Here is a 17,200-nt window from a genome sequence, read left to right on the forward strand (position 1 = left end):
AATAGCAGTAAACCCAGCCCCCACTCCTCAAAACATAAAGGTTTTACAGATAGGAGCTGCTTAAAACTTATTTTCATACTTTGCAAAATGTATTTAGGATGAAACATCCCACGATAAAAGAACTGATCGCAGATAAACTCAGGTTGTTGTTACAGAGCTTGGCTCATAAGAAGGAGGGAGATCACCAGCCACCGGTCCTCAGCCGCTCCCCAAACCAGAGCTGCCTAAAAACCAGAAAACCGAAAACCCGGGATAAACTAGCACTGGGTGAAGCCAGAGTTAGAGCTGCTCATAGATGAATGCTGGGTGTCATCATTGCTTCCGGAGACGAATACACCTCGGTCCCAGCAAGTTAAGGAGCCAAACCGGAGACGCCCGCCTTAGGCCGGGACCCCTGAGCGGCTGCAGTGATCTCAGGTGGGCAGGCGCCGCCTTCGGCCTGCATGGCAGAGCAGAGCAGACCCTGTCTGGGGAGCCCCCATGGTGGGCTGTAATGTCCCTCAGAGTAAAATCTAGCAAATATGAGTTCATAATCAAAGATTACCCAACGTGGGAAAAATCAAGTCAGGTGTGATTGAGAGGCACAGAAACAACAAATACCTTAAGGACCCCCTTCCCTCCAAGAAAGTAAGATTTTGGAATCTGATACAGAACATAAAATAACTATGTGGGAACATTGAAAGAAATAAAAAATGGGTAAGAAAAATGTGCTGGCAACAAAGACTACCAAAAATAACCAGACAATTTGCAAAATAACTAAATAGAACATTTAGAAATGAATAATATAATTATTGAAACGGAAAATTAAAAGAATGGATTAAACAGAGAACTAGTGAGTGGAAAATAAATCTGAAACTATTACCCAGAATGCAGCACTGAAACAAAGAAGTCGAAAACAGGAGAGAGCTGTGACGTGTGAGGAAAATGGTATGAGCATATCTGACGTGGTCACAATCTCGAGGAGAAAATGCAGAGTGGAGGAGAGGCAATATTTGAGAGAGAATGGCTGAGAATTTTTCATAATTGTTGAAATGATGATTCTACAGGAAAGGGAAACAGCAGGATACATGGAAATAACCCACATTTAGGCTCTGGTCCAGTGAGACTTCCAACACCAAAAGAGAAAAACGAAAAGACGGCAGAGAGAAAAGAGAACACCTGTGAGGGAAGGAAAAGAAGGAGCAACCACGGATAGGACTTCTTCAACATCGGAGTCAAAATAATCGTCAGCCAAGAATTGTGCCGTGACCGAGCCACCTTCCCGATGTTGTGTTCCTTGTCTGTTGGTGCAGACAAATGGCCACAGCCGGGCAGCTGAGCTCACGCACCTTTGTCGTCTCCTGGTTTCTGTGGGCGCGTCCCGAACAGCTCACCTGGTTCTTTGCTCCAGGGTCTCACCGAGCTCAGCCTGCACGTTGGCTGCGGTTGTGACCCAACCAGGAGCCTCTGGGGAAAGACTCACCTCCAGACTCCCTGGGCTTGTGGGCAGCGTTCATCTCCTTGCGGCAGGAGGACGGAGGTCCCGTTTTCCTGCTGGCGGTGGCCAGGGGCTGCTCTGAGCTGCTAGAGGCTTCCCACAATCCCTGGCCACGTGCTCCTCTCCATAGACCCTCTCGCATCATGCCCTTACCTTTCCAAGCCAGCAAGGGAGAGAATGCTCTAGCGTCTGTCTGCCAAGATCAGTCTGACGTAACAACCATCACGTGAGTGACAGCCATCGCCTTGCCGTAGTCTGTTAGAAGCAAGTCCCAGCTCCTGCTCCCATCGGGGCGGGGATCACAGCCACAGGCTTGAACACGAGAAGTTGGAATTCTTGGGGTCCCTTTACAGGCTTCCCATCACAAGGGTTGAAATGAACACATTTTCAGATAAACAAAAACTGAGTTTACAACTAACAGGTCTTCATTAAAGCAAGTCCCAGAAGATGTTCTTCAGGAATAAAGGACCTGGCTGGAAGCGGACTGAGATTCAAAAAGGACTGTGAACACGTCAGTTCATCGATATGTCGTGTTAGTTACCTATTGCTGCGTCACAAATCACCCCCAAACTCAGTGGCTGGAAACACAGACATTATTACCTCCTATAGCCCTGAGGGTCCAGAGTCAGGGAGCAGGCGACGCTGCTGTCCGCCGAGGGCACTTCTGTGAAAGCTGGAGCATCTGCTCCAGGCTCACTGAGTGCTCCTGGCAGGCCCTCCCATCCCCACCGTGGGCTCTCCCCAGGGTGCCCGAGCATCCTTAAGGCATGGCTGGTAACTTTCCCCTGAGCAAGCAATCAGAGGGAGGGGAGGGGAAGGAGGAGGAGACAGAGAGAGAGAGAGAGAGAGAGAGAGAGTGAGCGAGCACTGTGGTACCTTTTATGGTCTAATAATGAAAGTGACATATCAGTTCTGCCATATTTTATTGGTCATACAGACTGACCCTTGTGGAGGGACTACACAGGCATGAAAATACCAGGAGGGCCCAGCCAGCATGGCTCAGTGGTTAAGTGTCAAGCTATGAACCAGGAGGTCATGGTTCGATTCCTTGTCAGGGCACATGCCTGGGTTGTGGGCTCAATCCCCAGTGTGGGGCTTGCAGGAGGCAGCCAATCAATGATTCTCTCTCATCATGATGTTTCTATCTCTCTCCCTCTCCCTTCCCCTCTGAAATCAATAAGAATATATTTTAAAAATAAATAAATACCAGGAAGAATTGTAGGCTGGCTACTGCACTCAAACAATAGCTTATATATCAGGAAGGGGTTATACTGAATATTTATTACACCTTATAACGAGATGTCTTTAGTCATTGGTAAATTGAATACTGACTTAGTTCAGGCTGCAGAACACCATATACTGGTGGCTTATAAACAACAGACATTTATTTCTTACAGTCATAGGGGCTAGAAGTCCAAGGTCAGGGTCCCGGCACATTCGGGGCTCAATGGAGTGTGTTTCCTGGTTCGTAGACAGCGTATCCTGTGGAGCCCTGGCCTGGAGGAAGGGGTGGGGAGCTCTCTGGAGTCTCCTTTTTAAGGGCACTAATTCCATTCACGAGGGCTCCACCCGCATGACCTGCTCACCTCCCAAAGGCCCACCTCTAACCCATCACAGTGGGGATCAGGTTTGAACATGGGAGTTTTGGAGGACACATTTTATCCAGAGCAAACATACGTGGTCATTCCAAAGGCAACACCAAAAGACCAGAAAGAGGTTGTGCAATTTCTTAGTCAGTAGAGGGAGAAAGTGAATGAGAAAAAAATTAATTAAAAAAAACTTAAGAAATATACACAAGAAAAGTAATGGAAAAACAGTTGGTAGAAATTAGACCAAATATACCATCACAATAAAGTTAAATGAAGTAAACTTGACAGTGACTAGAGATTATTAGGTTCAAATGTTTTAAAATCTAGCTCTTCGCTGTTTACAAGATGTACACAATGCATAAGGCACAGAAAGGTAGAAAGCGAAATGGAAGTTAAGATAGAGAGGATCACTGTGCAATCCCGAGAGGCCAGCTCCAGGGCAGGAATGGGTGGGAGGCAGTTCCCAGGTGCCTGTGGCATTCCTCAGAGCTAATGATGCTGTTGTAATGATCATCATCTGTCTGTCTGTCCCATACGAACAGCTGTAAACCTAATTTTGCCCACTCCATATAATAGTTTTAAACTTTGTTAGAATATTGTAAGGAAAAGAGGGGTAAATGTATAAATCCTTCCCATAGTATAAAATTTAAAGCACCTATCTCAATTTTTGATAGGTCAAAAAGAGAGAAAATACATAGAAATTTAGCATGGTTAATAATTATAATTTAATGGCATACAGAACCTTCTTTCCAACAGTGAGGGAATTCACAACCTTCTAATACATGGAACAAATTTTTAAAATAACTAAATCATAAACTTTCAATAAATTTGAAGTGTCTGTACCCTGTAGACCATGTCCTGACCACATGCACTTAAGCTAGAAGTCAGTAAAAAAAGTAAATTAGAAATCACTCCGCATGTGGACATTGCAAAAACACTTCCTAATGCAGGCGTCCAATACGAGATCTCAGTGCAGATTAAAGTATTAAGAACGAAACCATGATCAGAAAACACATTTCAAAACTTCTATGTTGGACTGAAAATGACACTTAAAGGTTATAGTCTTAAGATTTAAGACTCTTAAGTGTTTATATTAGAAAATAAGAAAGGCTAAATACTAATATATCCAACATAAAGCAAATATAAAGAAAGAACAAAGGAATAAATTCAAGAATGTATAAGGGGAGCATTAAGAAAAATTTAAAATACCTTGTGGAGGAGTAACAAGACCAAGTTGGTTCTTTGAAAAGCTTAATAAAATAGTTAACCTCTGATGAGATTGATCAGGGAAAAAGTTATCACACACAAACTATTAGGAATGTAAAAAAGGGCATAACTACAGATCCTACAGAAATTAAAATGCTAAGAAAACAGTAGAAACAAGTTTATGGCAATAAATTTGAAAGCAGAAAAGGGCAAATTCCTATTAAAATTATAACTCAACTAGAGGCCCAGAGCATGAAATTTGTGCACAGGGGTGGGGGGGCGGGGTCCCTCAGCCCAGCCTGCACCCTTGGGGGATGTCCAACTGCCAGTTTGCAGGAGGTGGGAGGCGATAGGCGGGGTGCTCACCGGCTGGCCCCCACCCCTGATCGCCACCGCCGGTTGCCTCCCTCTTGGGAGGCAGTGCACATCATAGCGACCAGTCATTCCGCCGTTCGGTCAATTTGCATATTATGGTTTTATTATATAGGATATATTTAAGAAGAAATAGAAACCTGAAGTGTTGTAGCCATTAATTAATTGAATAGGCAATTTAAAATCCATAAAGAAAATACTAAGCCTTGATGATTTTACAGGTTAGTTCTAGTAAACGCTCAAAGGACAGATTATCCCAATAAATCTTTTCACTTGGCTAGGTCCTTGCAGGTGACCTCTGCAGGTTCTTCCCGGGAACAGCAAGGAAGGAAGCACTTGTCCTGTGAAGCCACGGCTACCGTGTATCCAAACCAGGCTAAGTGAATCCAATAAAATAAAACTTGCAGCCCAGTCTTACTCATGCACAAGGATGCAGAAATCCTAAACAAAATATCAGCAAACCAAATCCGTCAGTTGATTAAAAAGATGGTACATTAGTTGTACCCCAGAAATGAAAGGATGATTTAACACTGAGTAATTCGTATGACATACATATAATTTACTTCATTGATAGATTAAAGGAGGAAATAAACATCTCGGAAAACCAGGAGTAGAGGGGGACTTTTAAAACATTAGAAGCCCTAGCTGATTTGGCTCAGTGGATAGACCGTGGCATGTGCCTAGGTTGTGGGCTCCATCCCCAGTGTGGGGCGTGCAAAAGGCAGCCGATCAAATCATTGATGTTTCTATCTCCCTCTCCCTTCCTCTCTGTAAAAGGATATTTAAATTAAAAACACACACATTAGAACACTATTGAAAATCAATAATTTCCTTTTTATGGCTGATATATATCTATCACAGTTTATTTATTCTCACCACACACACGTAAGGCAATTATGTGCGGTGATGGAGGCATTGACCTTATTGTGCAGTCATATTTAGAGTATATGCATGTATCAGATCACGTGGTGAGTAGTAAACTTACACAGTGTTGCAAGTCATATCTTAATGAAGCTGGGAAAAATAAAAACACAGTAAAATAGCATCAATAATAAGACCATACGTGTTTCTGTTTGTGTGTATGTGTGTGTGCGCGCATGCATTATCAGTACGTCTATTCTACATTTCATGAAGAATAAGATAAGACATAGAAATGAACAGTGTAAGAACTGGAAAAGAAGAAACAATACTGTATCATGTGTGCAGAGAATATCCAAAGCAATCTAAAGGTGAATTATTAGAAATAACAAGAGAGTTTAGCAGGATTATTGGGTTTAAGATCAATATGTACAAGTCTTTTGCTTTTCCCTATCCCAGCAAAGACTGGAAAACGTACAGAAGACATCGCATTTAAAATAGGAATAAAAGTTATAAGGGACGTAGGAACAAATAGAAGATGTCTAAGAGCTATATGAAAGCATTGATAAAAGTTTACTGAAGGACACTGAAAAGGACCTAACCCAGTGAAAAGATTTATTGACAGGAGACTCAGGGTCAGATAGGGGACTCCAGGTCAGTCAAAGGTCAGCTTCTCCACGTTCTCTAGATCCGTGGCAATTCCAATGAAAATCCCAGCAGTGTGAGGTGAACGTGCCCCGCTGATTCTAACACGTAGAGAGAGTAAAAGGTCAGGATAGGGAAGAGAGTCCCGAAGGAAGAGGAGGGAGAGGAGGAGAAGAGAGAGGCTTCTCTACCGCGTGGGAGGCGCCGCGAGGCTGTGGAGCTCCGGCACGTGCCACGCGGTGTGGGTGCCTGACCAGGAGTCCAGGAGGAGCCCTGAACCCACAGCTGCTTGACACAGGTGCATGGTGGGTCCTGAGGAAAGGGGGGAGGGGCCCACAAATGGTGGCATTAGGCCCCACCTCACACAGACATCAGTTCTGGGCAGAATAAAGAAGTAAATGCAAAAGACAAAGCTTTACAACTTTGAGAAGATAATCCTGACTCAGGGTGACAAAGAACTTCTTAAACAAGACACACAAATCTCTGCATTTAATTACATTAGAACGACGAAATTCTGTTCATGTGAAAGACAATTTTAGAAAGCGAAAAGACAAGCCTCTAATTGGGAAGAGATAGTGGTGATACTAAATGACAACCATTTAGAACTCAAAATAAGAAATGAATAATATATCAACTCATTTGAAAACAGCAAAAGACATGAAGAAGAACCAGGAATGGCAAACGATCAGAAAGAAGCCCAGTTCTGCGTCTAAAATAAAATCAGTAGCATATTTTATGCCTCTAGGTTGGTAGGAATTAAGCGGTCTGACCATATCAAGCATTGAGAGTTATGTAGAGCAGTAACAGCCGTGCAGCTGGTGGGGTGTTCCAGTGGAGACGGTTACTTAGGAAAACAATTTGAAGTTATTTGGGGAAGTTGACCATTTGCATAAGGTGCCACCCAATGACTTCACTCTGGGCCTGTCTCTAGAACGTCATTTTTCAAACTGCTGAGGGCAGCCCACTAGTGAACCCGGCCATCCTACATAATAAAAGGATAATATGCAAGTTGACCAAAGGTGGAATGACTGGTTGCTATGACACGCACTGACCACCAGGGGGAAGACGCTTAATGCAGGAGCTGCCCCTGGTGGTCAGTGCGCTCCCACAGGGGGAGCGCAGCGGCGGTGGTGGGAGCCTCTCCCCCTTCTGCAGCAGCGCTAAGGATGTCCGACTGCGGCTTAGGATGTCCGTGGGACATCCCCGAGGGCTCCCGGACTGCTAAGGGGTGCAGGCCAGGCTGAGGGGACCCGAAGGTCGTGCACCGGGCCTCTAGTTTAAAATAAAAAGGTACAATAGGAAATGTCAGAGGGCATCATTCATTTAAGGTGTGTGTCATTTGGTGATACTGTTTCTGGTACTGACGAATATGCATTTATACTGGGCTCCCGTGTAGAAAGCATTGCTTATGAAAGTGGTGTCAGAGATTTGAAAGCCAGTGCCTTTGGAACGAACTCTTCCCTGTGTGCGCCCTGGCGACGTGCACAGAAATGCTCACAGCTGCATTATTTGTAAGAGCACACACTGGGGGGCGGTGACGGGAGAAGATAATTCACTGGCATAATGGACGGAAATTACACAACATTGAAAATGAATGGACTGTGCTTACAGGGAATAATATGGACAAATCTTAGAAACATAATATTGAACAGAAAGCCAGGCCGGTGTGGCTCAGTGGTTGAGCATCAATCTGTGAACTAGGAGGTCACGGTTAATTCCCGGTCAGGTTACATGCCCGGGTTGTGGGCTTGATCCCTGGTGTGGGGTATGCAGGAGGCAGCCAATCAATGACTCTCATCATTGATGTTTCCATCTCTCCCTCTCCCTTCCTCTCTGAAAAAAAAAAAAATTATAATAAAAATATTGGACAGAAAAAGCCAGATTTAGGAGACTGAAAACACACACTAAGATATATATCATAATTATAAAGCTCAAAAAAGCTCCACTAAACTATGTTACTCAGATATATTTTAAAAAGAAGAGCAGGATGAATACTTACCCATCATGGTAAAGGAATGACATGCTGACACATGCTACAACATGGATGAACCTTGAAAACACGCTAAGGGAAAGAAATCAGATGTGAAAAGCCACATATTTATGATTTTTTAAAATATGCAATGTCCAGAGTAGGCAAGGCCATAGAGCCAGAGTAGATGAGTGGTTGTTGGGGGAAAGGGAGAATGGGAGTCACTGACAGTGGGAACAGGGTTTCTTTAGGGGGTGATGAAGATGTTCTGAAATTGATGATATGCTTGTAAGTTTTGTGAATATACTAAAAGCCATTGAGTTATACCCTTTCAAATGGTGAGCTTTATGGCTTGTGATTTCTTAATGCAAAGCTTTTTTTGAAGAGGAGCAATGGACTCAGTAAAAGTACATATGTTCAGGGTCCTGTTTCCCTGTGGGGGCGGGCCGGCGACAGGGCAGGAAGGAGGAATAGCTAGGTACGGCAGCGGTGTCTGTGAAGTTCTAGTTCTGAAGTTACCCGTCTGTGGGTGTTTATCTCATTGCTGTGCTTTAGTGTGTGTGTTATGTATTTTTAATGCATGTAAAATTTAAAAGAAATTCAGTTATTAAATGAGGTACCATTAGAAGCAAAAGTGCCTTTTGAAGTATCTCCTTAGAGAGGCCTGTGTGGTGGGTGCAGTCTGACCTCTGGTGGCCGAGAGCGGAAGGGCACTGGGCCGCTGGCGTGGGCCAGGGGAAGTGCTAGGGCGAGATCCCTGGGCACAAGCCTGGTCCTGACCGCCGGGCAGACGTCCAGGCGGTCCGGCCACTGCCAGTCGCACCCCCGGGAGAAGAGCAGACAGCTTTGCTTCCCTGGTTCTGGTTTCCCCCGTTTCCTCTGGCTTTTCACCGCACCCTCACGCCCAGGAGTGAGGTGTGTGTAACCACTGACAGCTGCCGCGGCTGGTCCTCTGCACCCATCCAGGGCCGTCGGAGGTGGTGCCCAGAGCCCGGTCTCTGCATCTCCGGGGGGGAGGAGGGGCGCCGGCACCGTTACCGAACGGCCTTTCTGGAGGACTGTGCCCTGAAGCCCGTGGGCCCGGAGGGGTGAGAGTGTGAGGGTGGCCTGGGGGCGCTGCCTGCGTTTCAGGGCTGCCCGCCGGCTGGACCGGAGCCGGCTGGACCGGAGCTGGCACGGTGTCCCTGCAGCACCTAACCTCGCAGGAGGCAGGACGTGCAGCAGTGGGTCAGGCTGTGGGGAGCAGGCGGGAGTCCCAGGCCTAAGAGCCAGAGCTGCCCCCGGGGGTGGCTGAGAGGGGTCACGGGGGGCTTATCTGCAAACCGCTAGGCCGCATGGCTTGGGGGCCCGAGAGGCAGGCGGCGGGGAGCGACTGGGCTGCGGGCCCTCGGCTCCTGCTCACGTGCCATCCTGAGTGTCGCTCACCGCTGAGCTCCGGTGCTTCCTCTCAGAGGGGGTGCAGGTGGTGACGGTCAGTGCGGGAGAGCGCCGCGGCGGAGCCCAGTGTCCGTGGCCTCTGCCGGGTCTGCACTCCCGCCATGTGGGGAGCGCTTGGAACCGTGGGGTTCGCTGGGCCCCGGTCGGGCTGAGGGTCGGCTGGGGGTTGGAGCAGGGGTCTGCTGCCCAGGGCATTGCTTCTCCTCCCTCTTCCCAGACGCCATGGAGGTGCTGCTCGTCTTGCTGTGCGGCCTGCTGGCCCCCACCATCCTGGCCAGTGGTGAGTACGCACGGGACCCGCTCTGGCACCCGGCGCTGTGGCCTGTGCTGGCGGGAGGTCCTGGCTCCTGGGCTCTAGGGTGGGGCTCTCGGAGTCTCCATGTCCGGTCAGCCCTGCCCCCTAGTCAGCACAGAAAGTCCCGGGAGGCGCAGCGATCCCCGATCCCCGATCCCCGGCCCTCCTCTGCCTGCCCCCTCCCCGGCTCCTGCGGGCTCTGCCTTAAGCCTCGGATCCAGCCGCCCCTGGAGATGTTTGGGCGGCATGTCAGGAGTCTCCAGCCTCTGGCCTTGTGCCCGTCCCGTTTGTCCTGGCCTCAGTTTCCTCATCTGCAAGGAGGGATGACGTGAGAATAAAAAGGGACTGTGACTGCTGTGCTGTGAGCACGTCCCACCGGGGCTCCCGTGTGCCTGCCAGCGGGCGGCCTGCCTGCCTCCCAGGCCCCTCTGCCGGCAGGCCTGCTTCCCAGAGCCCTTTGCGGGAGGGAGGCCTGGAGCAGGCTGTCCCTGGGAGACAGGATGCGTAGCTGTCTCCTCTTGACCAGGCTGGTTTACTTTTGCAGCCGATGAGCAGGAGAAGGAAAAGGACCCTTTTCATTATGGTGAGTGGTGAGGGCATCGGGGCGGGGTGGGGAGGCATAGCCCGTCTGGTGAGGGACGGGCGCGCTCCCTGGCAGTTCTCCCATTTCTCCCTGTTCCTTCGGCAGATTACCAGACCCTGCGGATCGGGGGACTGGTGTTTGCCGTGGTCTTCTTCTCCGTCGGCATCCTCCTCATCCTCAGTAAGTTTCTCTGTTCACCCAGGAAGAGCAGGGTCTCTGCTCGGCAGTGGGGAGAGAGAGCAGCGTGGGAGCCTGGCTGGCCCCTCCCTGCAGAGGCAGGAGCCTGTTTGTTCTCCCTGTATCTCTGGGACCTACTACGTGCTGGCACATAATGGGTGCTCAGTAAAACAGGAAAGCACGAACAAATAAATGCTCAATGAAAATAAGCACAGATGAGAAAAGGAGCAGGTGGCCCCTGGTGCTGTGCCCAGCAGGGTGTGAGTGGGGGCGTCTCAGGCCATAGCACACAGCCTGTCCTGTCCGGAGGGCACCCTGAGGGATGTGCCCCGGGTTTGTTTGCCCCGGGGAAGCCTGGTCTGCAGGGAGCCCTCTGCACTCCCACCACCAGCAGACCCTGGGGTGGGGTGTAGCCCTCTGAGCTGTTGCTGATCCTGGGCCTCAGAAGAGCCCTCCTCCAGCCTAGGCCGTGCCCGGCCCCCCAGCCTGCACCCTCCCCAGGGCAGCTGTGGCCCAGCAGCAGCATGACCTTGACTCAAGCCGGGAGGATGACCTTGGGTGGTTTCTTTGCCTTTCAGGTCGCAGATGCAAGTGCAGTTTCAGCCAGAAGCCCAGGTCAGGACGCCCTGGCTGTGGCCATCCGGTGGCAGGGGGCGGGGAGGGGCCTCCCGCTGTGCCTCCCACATGAGTGTGTTCAGATTCTTACCTCGGAACCTGGGAAACAGGCCGTGTGCCTGGAGGGTGGGGCAGAAGTGTTGAGGGCTGCCAGGCGGACTCGACGGTTAGCTCCTTCTCCATCCGACGAGCCTGGGGTGGAGTGGGCAGGAGGGTGCCGGACCGAGAGAAGGGGCAGAGGCCTCGGGCCTCCGTGCGGTCCCCTCCGCCCCTCAGGCTCTGTGACGCGGGCCGGCTGGGCACGGGGGCTCTCTGAGCTGAGTAGGAGCTTGGCTGCCGTCACCACAGCCCTGGCCACCTCCCTGGCCAGGGGAGCACTGGGCCTCAGAAGCCCCAAATCTGTGGCAGGGTCACCCCAAGCCCCCGGGGACCTGGGTCACCCCTTCCCAGTCCTTAGCTCTTGGGGGCCGACACTGAAGGGGGCCTGTGCGTCCCCTGGCTCTGCCCCTTCCGCCCCGACTTCTCCCTCCCCACGAGCCCCGTGCGGGCAGAGTGCTGACCCCAGGAGGGGCAGAGCTCGCCCTGGCCCCTGACGGAGGCTGCATTGTCCCCCTGCAGGGCCCCGGGCGACGAGGAAGCACAGGTGGAGAACCTCATCACTGCGAACGGTACGTCCGGCCGCTGCCCGTCTCCTCACCCCGCCGGACAGGCCCCCCGATGGGCTGTTTGCGGGTGTCTGCTCAGTGTCAGGCATGACACGGCGTCTCACAGACCCCGTCTCACGGCGTGTGCCCACGGCCCGTGAGGCGGGCATCCCCGTCCAGCGTTAAGGAATGTGCCCCCGACCTGTCTGACCCGAAGCCCCACCCCCGTCACCTCCGCCCTGTGGGTCGGGCTCCCCCAGAGTCGGCACCAGTGCGGCGGCGGCTGCAGGGCCTCTGGGGAGAGGGGCCCCTCTCCTATGGTCTGTCTGTTTCCTTCCCAGCAGCAGAGCCCCAGAAAGCGGAGAACTGAGGCAGCCCTCGCGGCAGGTAAGGCGCCACCTGCCGGGCCCTCCGTCACCCTGTCCTGTACGGCGCGGGGCGGGCTGGCTGTCGCCATGGGACAGTGTTCACTGAGAGCAGTGCTCTCCGGAGGCTCGTGTCTGAAAGGGACGGTGAGGCAGACGGACACAGCCGGGGGTCAGGTTCATCAGGCCCCGCCGAGCGCCGGCGGGCTGGCTTGGGAGAGGACTGCTTAGTGAGATGCTTCTGGTATCAGGTGGCGTAACGATAGCGGCTCAGAGACACTCGGGAAGTTCCTCGGGCCGTTTTTTAAAACCAGCAGTTTATTATGAAACGTTCCCTCCCTACACCACAGCCAGGAGAATGACCCGGCGGCGGCGTGGTCACGGTTCGATTCCCGTCAGGGCGCAGGCCCAGGGTGCGGGCTCGGTCCCCAGTGGGGCGTGCAAGAGGCAGCGATGTTTCTCTCTCTCCCTCTCCCTTCCTCTCTGAAGTGAATAAAAATCTGTTTTAAAAAGTCAGGAGAATAGTCTAGGCCACCCCTGCACCCAGCACACCAGTGTGGTCCGTTCTCGGCGTGTCCTTCCCATTGTCCGTTGTCGGGACCAGGGCAGCAATACCTGCTCGAGGCTTTCCCGTCTTCCCCTGCCGCCCGCACCCCCGCTGGAGCCACAGGAGCGGGCCGCGCAGCTCCCCCACTCAGGTGACGAAGCGGAGGCCAGGGCGGCCCTGCGCTGAGGCCGCGGGAGCCTAACCGGGCCTTGGATTTGTGCCAGTGTCACCACACGTGCTCCTGGCCTTTACGCCAGGCCCCAGGGAACTCTCGGCTGGGATCGCCCTCCATCAGCTCTCTTAGCCTTTTCTTCTTCTCCTCCTCCCCCTCCTCCTTCCCCTCCCCCTTCCCCTTCCTCTCCTCTTCCCCCTTCCTCCTCCTCCTCCTCCTTCCTCCTCTTCCTCCTCCTCCTCCTCCTCCTCTTCTTCCTCCTCTTCCCCCTCCTCCTTCCCCTCCCCCTCCCCCTTCCTCTCCTCTTTCCCCTTCCTCCTCCTCCTCCTCCTCTTCCTCCTCCTCCTCCTCCTCCTCCTTCCCCTCCCCCTTCCCCTTCCCCTCCTCTTCCCCTTCCTCCTCCTCCTCCTCCTCCTCCTCTTCCTCCTCCTCCTCTTCTTCCTCCTCCTCCCCCTCCTCCTTCCCCTCCCCCTTCCCCTTCCTCTCCTCTTCCCCCTCCTCCTCCTCTTCCTCCTCCTCCTCCTCCCCCTCTTCCTCCTCCTCCTCCTCCCCCTCCTCCTTCCCCTCCCCCTTCCCCTTCCCCTCCTCCTCCCCCCTCCTCCTCCCCCTCCCCCTCCTCCTCTTCCTCCTCCCCCTCCCCCTCCTCCCCCTCCTCCCCCTCCCCCTCCTCCTCCTTCCCCTCCTCCTCCTCCTTCCCCCCTCCTCCCCTCCCCCTCCTCTTCCTCTTCCTCTCCTTCCTCCCCTTCTTCTTCCTCTTCCTCTTCCTTACAAAATAAGCACGTGCCGTTGCTCTAACACGCGTCAGACGGTTCTGGATGCGGTGCCGGTGCCGCAGCGTCTCGGGTCGTAGGGCAGGTGCACTTCCCAGCGTGGCATCCTTCCTGGGGCTGAACGTCCTCCCAGCAGCCCCGGGGGGCCGGGGGGTCTCAGCTCCGAGGGGGGCTCGGGGGCTGGTTCCCAAGCTGAGCGGGGGAGGCTGTGGCCCATTTTTGGAGGTAACTTGGCGTCTGTCCACGTCACGGCAGCTGGCGGTCAGCATCGGGTGGTGCGGGGAGGCTGCAGGGAGTTCTAGAGCCAGCCGCCGACGCCGTGTTGCGTTTTTCATGAGGACTCCCTCAGACCCCTTCTCCAGGTCAGGGCTGTGAGCGACATGGGGTGTCCTGGGATGGAGACTCTGACAGTTTCCATGTCCGCCAGGCTCCAGGCTCCAGTCTCCAGGGGACCCTCCCCGGAGGCCCCCCTCCCAGGCCTCCATCTCTCCCCGTCTCAGGCGTGTCCTGCTTCACCCGGAACCTGGCACTTAGGATGGGTCTCACCCTGGGTGTTTTAGGGGGCAGCGGAGAGGGGCTGCTACAGGGAGGTGAGCAGTTAAAGATTTCTATTTTTATTTATTTTTTTTAATATATTTTGTTTTATTGATTTCAGAGAGGAAAGGAGGAGAGAGAGATAGAAACATCAATGATGAGAGAGAATCATTGACCGGTTGCCTCCTGCACACCCCACAATGGGGATCGAGCCTGTACCCGGGTATGTGCCCTGACCAGTAATGAAACCTTGACCTCCTGGTTCATAGGTCGGTGCTCAACCACTGAGCCACGCTGGCCAGGCAAGATTTCTATTTTTAAAATCCTCACTCGAGGACATTCGTAGGGAGGGGAAGGGAGAGAGAGACAGAGAGACATCTATGTGAGAGAGAAACACTGTACGTGCCCCGACCAGGGACCGAACCCGCATCCCAGGTATGTCTCTCAACCGGGAATCCACCGGCCACCTCTCGGTGCACGGCACGGTGCTCAGCCGGAGCCGCCCGCGGGGAGCCGGGGTTTCGCATTAACGTAACGTCTCTCCCTCTGCAGAACCTGGAGGCAGCCGCTTGGACCTTCAGATGCAAACGCCGACGCTTAAGAAAACCAGCCACGCCAGCAGCAGCTCCTTCCCGAGAAGTCCAGGACCCGCGTCTCCCCGCACCCCCACCCCCTGAACAGTCCTCCACTTAGAGCCGCGCCTGAACCCACCTTCCCATGCAGCCGTGGCATGTGCACTCCCGTGATGTGTTTGTGTGTGTGTGCGTGTGTGTGTGCGTGTGATGTCTGTGGTCTTCGTGGCTGCTTGTCTGTGTCTGTCGCTGTTTCCTGAACCTGGACTCACCTCCTGGGCCACCCTCAGCTCCTCCTGCTCCGGTGCGCCCTGCCCCTCCCTGCTCCTGAGACCAGTCCCCTCTCTGGCCGTAGAGGTGGGTGAGGGGTTGGGGCCCGGGAGGAGTCTCCACGCGTGGGGACTTGGGAAGGTGTGCATCAGCTCCGTGATCTTTCTTCGTCGCCTCTCCTTTTGCAAGAACTTTGTTTCCACACTCACCCTGACCTGACCTGTTCTGAGGGTGTCTTAGCAATTGGAGGTTCACAGCCAGGAGCTGGGAGCCCAGCTGTGCTTCAGGCCGCGACCCCCTGCCCTGGCCATCTCCCAAGACTCCCCCAGCTCCCCTCTGCCCCGCCCCCTGCAGTGGCCAGGCAGGCAGGCCCCGGCTCCGCCCTGGGAATGTGCCCTGGCATATCTTCTCAGCAATAACCCCTCGGGCTCTGGACCCCTGCCCCCGCCACCTCCCCGCTTCCCAGACTCTGACTTCCCAGACTCCTCTGGACTCGGACCCCCACCCTCGCATTGGGTCTGGGGCAGGCGATCCATTCTATTGGGGCCGGCTTCCCGGGAGGAAGCGGGGAGAGCCAGGGCTTCCGTCTGTCCATGCCTGTTGGCCAGGTGAGCAGTGATGGCCTGCACCCTCCCTCCGCCTGTCACTGGCCAGAGTGGGGTGCAGTGGCCTGGCTGTTGGAAAACAGAGAGAGGTCAAAGGTCATAAAGAGTGGGAAGCCAAACCAGCCCTGCCCCTCCCATGCATCATGTCAACGTGGAAATGAGGCGAGCGTGTGACAGACTGCTGTCTGCTGTGATCTGTCCTGTCCACACGGAATAAAATACCATTTGTTTCCTGGCGGCCGGGCTGCGCTCCTTTCTGGGGAAGGACTCTCGTGTGAAGGGCTGAAGGGACTCCACCTGGGTCAGAGGGAGGCGGTGAGGGCTGAAGAGGCGGCTGAGTGGTGCCCGTGTGGGCCAGCTGCTCTGTGTATGTCCGCCGCCCCCCTCTCCTGCTTCTCCTGACTCCCCTTCCTCCTCCCTCCTCCTCACCCTCCCCCCTCCTGCTCCCCCCCTATTTCCACCACCTCCTCCCAGTCCGTGGGCGAGGACCTGTGCCCTCTGGCCTAACTGAGGGCTCCCTGGCCTGGGGCGAAAGGTCCTAACCTCTCCCTTTGGTCCATTTTGGGGGCCACTACCTAAGGATTTGACAGAGAGGTGCACAGTTGACACTCGGGTTATGATCCAAGCCTTTTCTCTTTCTGCCAATCCAAATGCCCCCTCCTCCGTGAAGCCTTCCTGGACTTCAGGGAGAATCGGCCCTTCTTTCCTGTGCTCCAGTCACACTGGGCCCCCTTCACGGCACCGTCTACACCCCGAGCCGCATAGAGCCGGCAGAGGATGTCTGAACCAGCTGTGGTGACATCACAGACGGGCTGTAGCCCAGGGCACTTAGAGCGTCTGTCGCAGGCATTCCAACTCAGTTTGGTAAAAAGTGCTGCTGGCCACTTACGCACAGCGGGGGGGGCCATCGTGGGAGACAGCCTGGAGGGCGGGGCCTGCGACTCACTCTAACGTAAGAATGCCTGGGGCTTCTTGGGGACTCAGAAGGGTCCTAGAGTCTGTCTAGGTTCTGTGAGTTCAGAGCTGCAGGATTACAGGTCCTGAGGGACGGGGGTGGGGGCCCCAGCCACTCCCTGCCCACCTCCCTGACCCACCTCCATGCTGCCTCTGCATGGCCTCTAGGCGCTTCCCCCGCCGTTTACAGGGCTTTGGAGAGACGGAGGCGTGTAGTGGAGGTCAAGTTCACCTTGTGAACCCAGTGGTCGCTGGGGTCACGCTTACACTTTGTACATAGGCGCACGCCCATCCGGGGAGCACAGGGTCGGGGTTCACGGGCCTGGCTGTGCTCGGCCCCAGGAGGTCTGCAGACGCCAGGGCCACAAACACCGGGCACCGCCCACACCCGCTAAGAGGAGGCTCACCTGTACAAACAAGCGGAAGGACGTCCAGGAGGGAGGCGCCGGCTTTCCCGTAACGACTGCCGGCAGAGCCTGCTCCGCTGGGACACGCACGGACGCTTCGCCCGGCTCTGCCTGGCTCCACGCAGCCACTTGTCCCC

At 53.8% G+C, this 17,200-nt stretch overlaps 1 protein-coding gene across 3 annotated transcripts in view; it reads left to right on the plus strand.

Annotated features, from left to right (window-relative positions):
- The window catches only part of FXYD6 (FXYD domain containing ion transport regulator 6), a 33,248-nt gene extending 17,308 nt beyond the window's left edge, over nt 1-15,940 (plus strand). For 2 of the 3 annotated variants that reach the window (XM_054725250.1, XM_054725251.1), the window contains exons 2-8: nt 9,771-9,833; nt 10,393-10,431; nt 10,537-10,611; nt 11,187-11,223; nt 11,842-11,891; nt 12,209-12,254; nt 14,808-15,940. In XM_054725250.1, the coding sequence (XP_054581225.1) occupies nt 9,776-9,833; nt 10,393-10,431; nt 10,537-10,611; nt 11,187-11,223; nt 11,842-11,891; nt 12,209-12,237 (288 nt within the window). In that variant the 5' untranslated portion in view covers nt 9,771-9,775 and the 3' untranslated portion in view covers nt 12,238-12,254; nt 14,808-15,940. The remainder of the gene's footprint in view (nt 1-9,770; nt 9,834-10,392; nt 10,432-10,536; nt 10,612-11,186; nt 11,224-11,841; nt 11,892-12,208; nt 12,255-14,807) is intronic. The other variant, XM_054725252.1, reaches the window with a different exon arrangement.
- Nucleotides 15,941-17,200: the final 1,260 nt, after the last annotated feature.

The sequence above is a fragment of the Eptesicus fuscus genome, chromosome 13, assembly GCF_027574615.1.
Source record: "Eptesicus fuscus isolate TK198812 chromosome 13, DD_ASM_mEF_20220401, whole genome shotgun sequence".
NCBI lineage: Eukaryota > Metazoa > Chordata > Mammalia > Chiroptera > Vespertilionidae > Eptesicus > Eptesicus fuscus.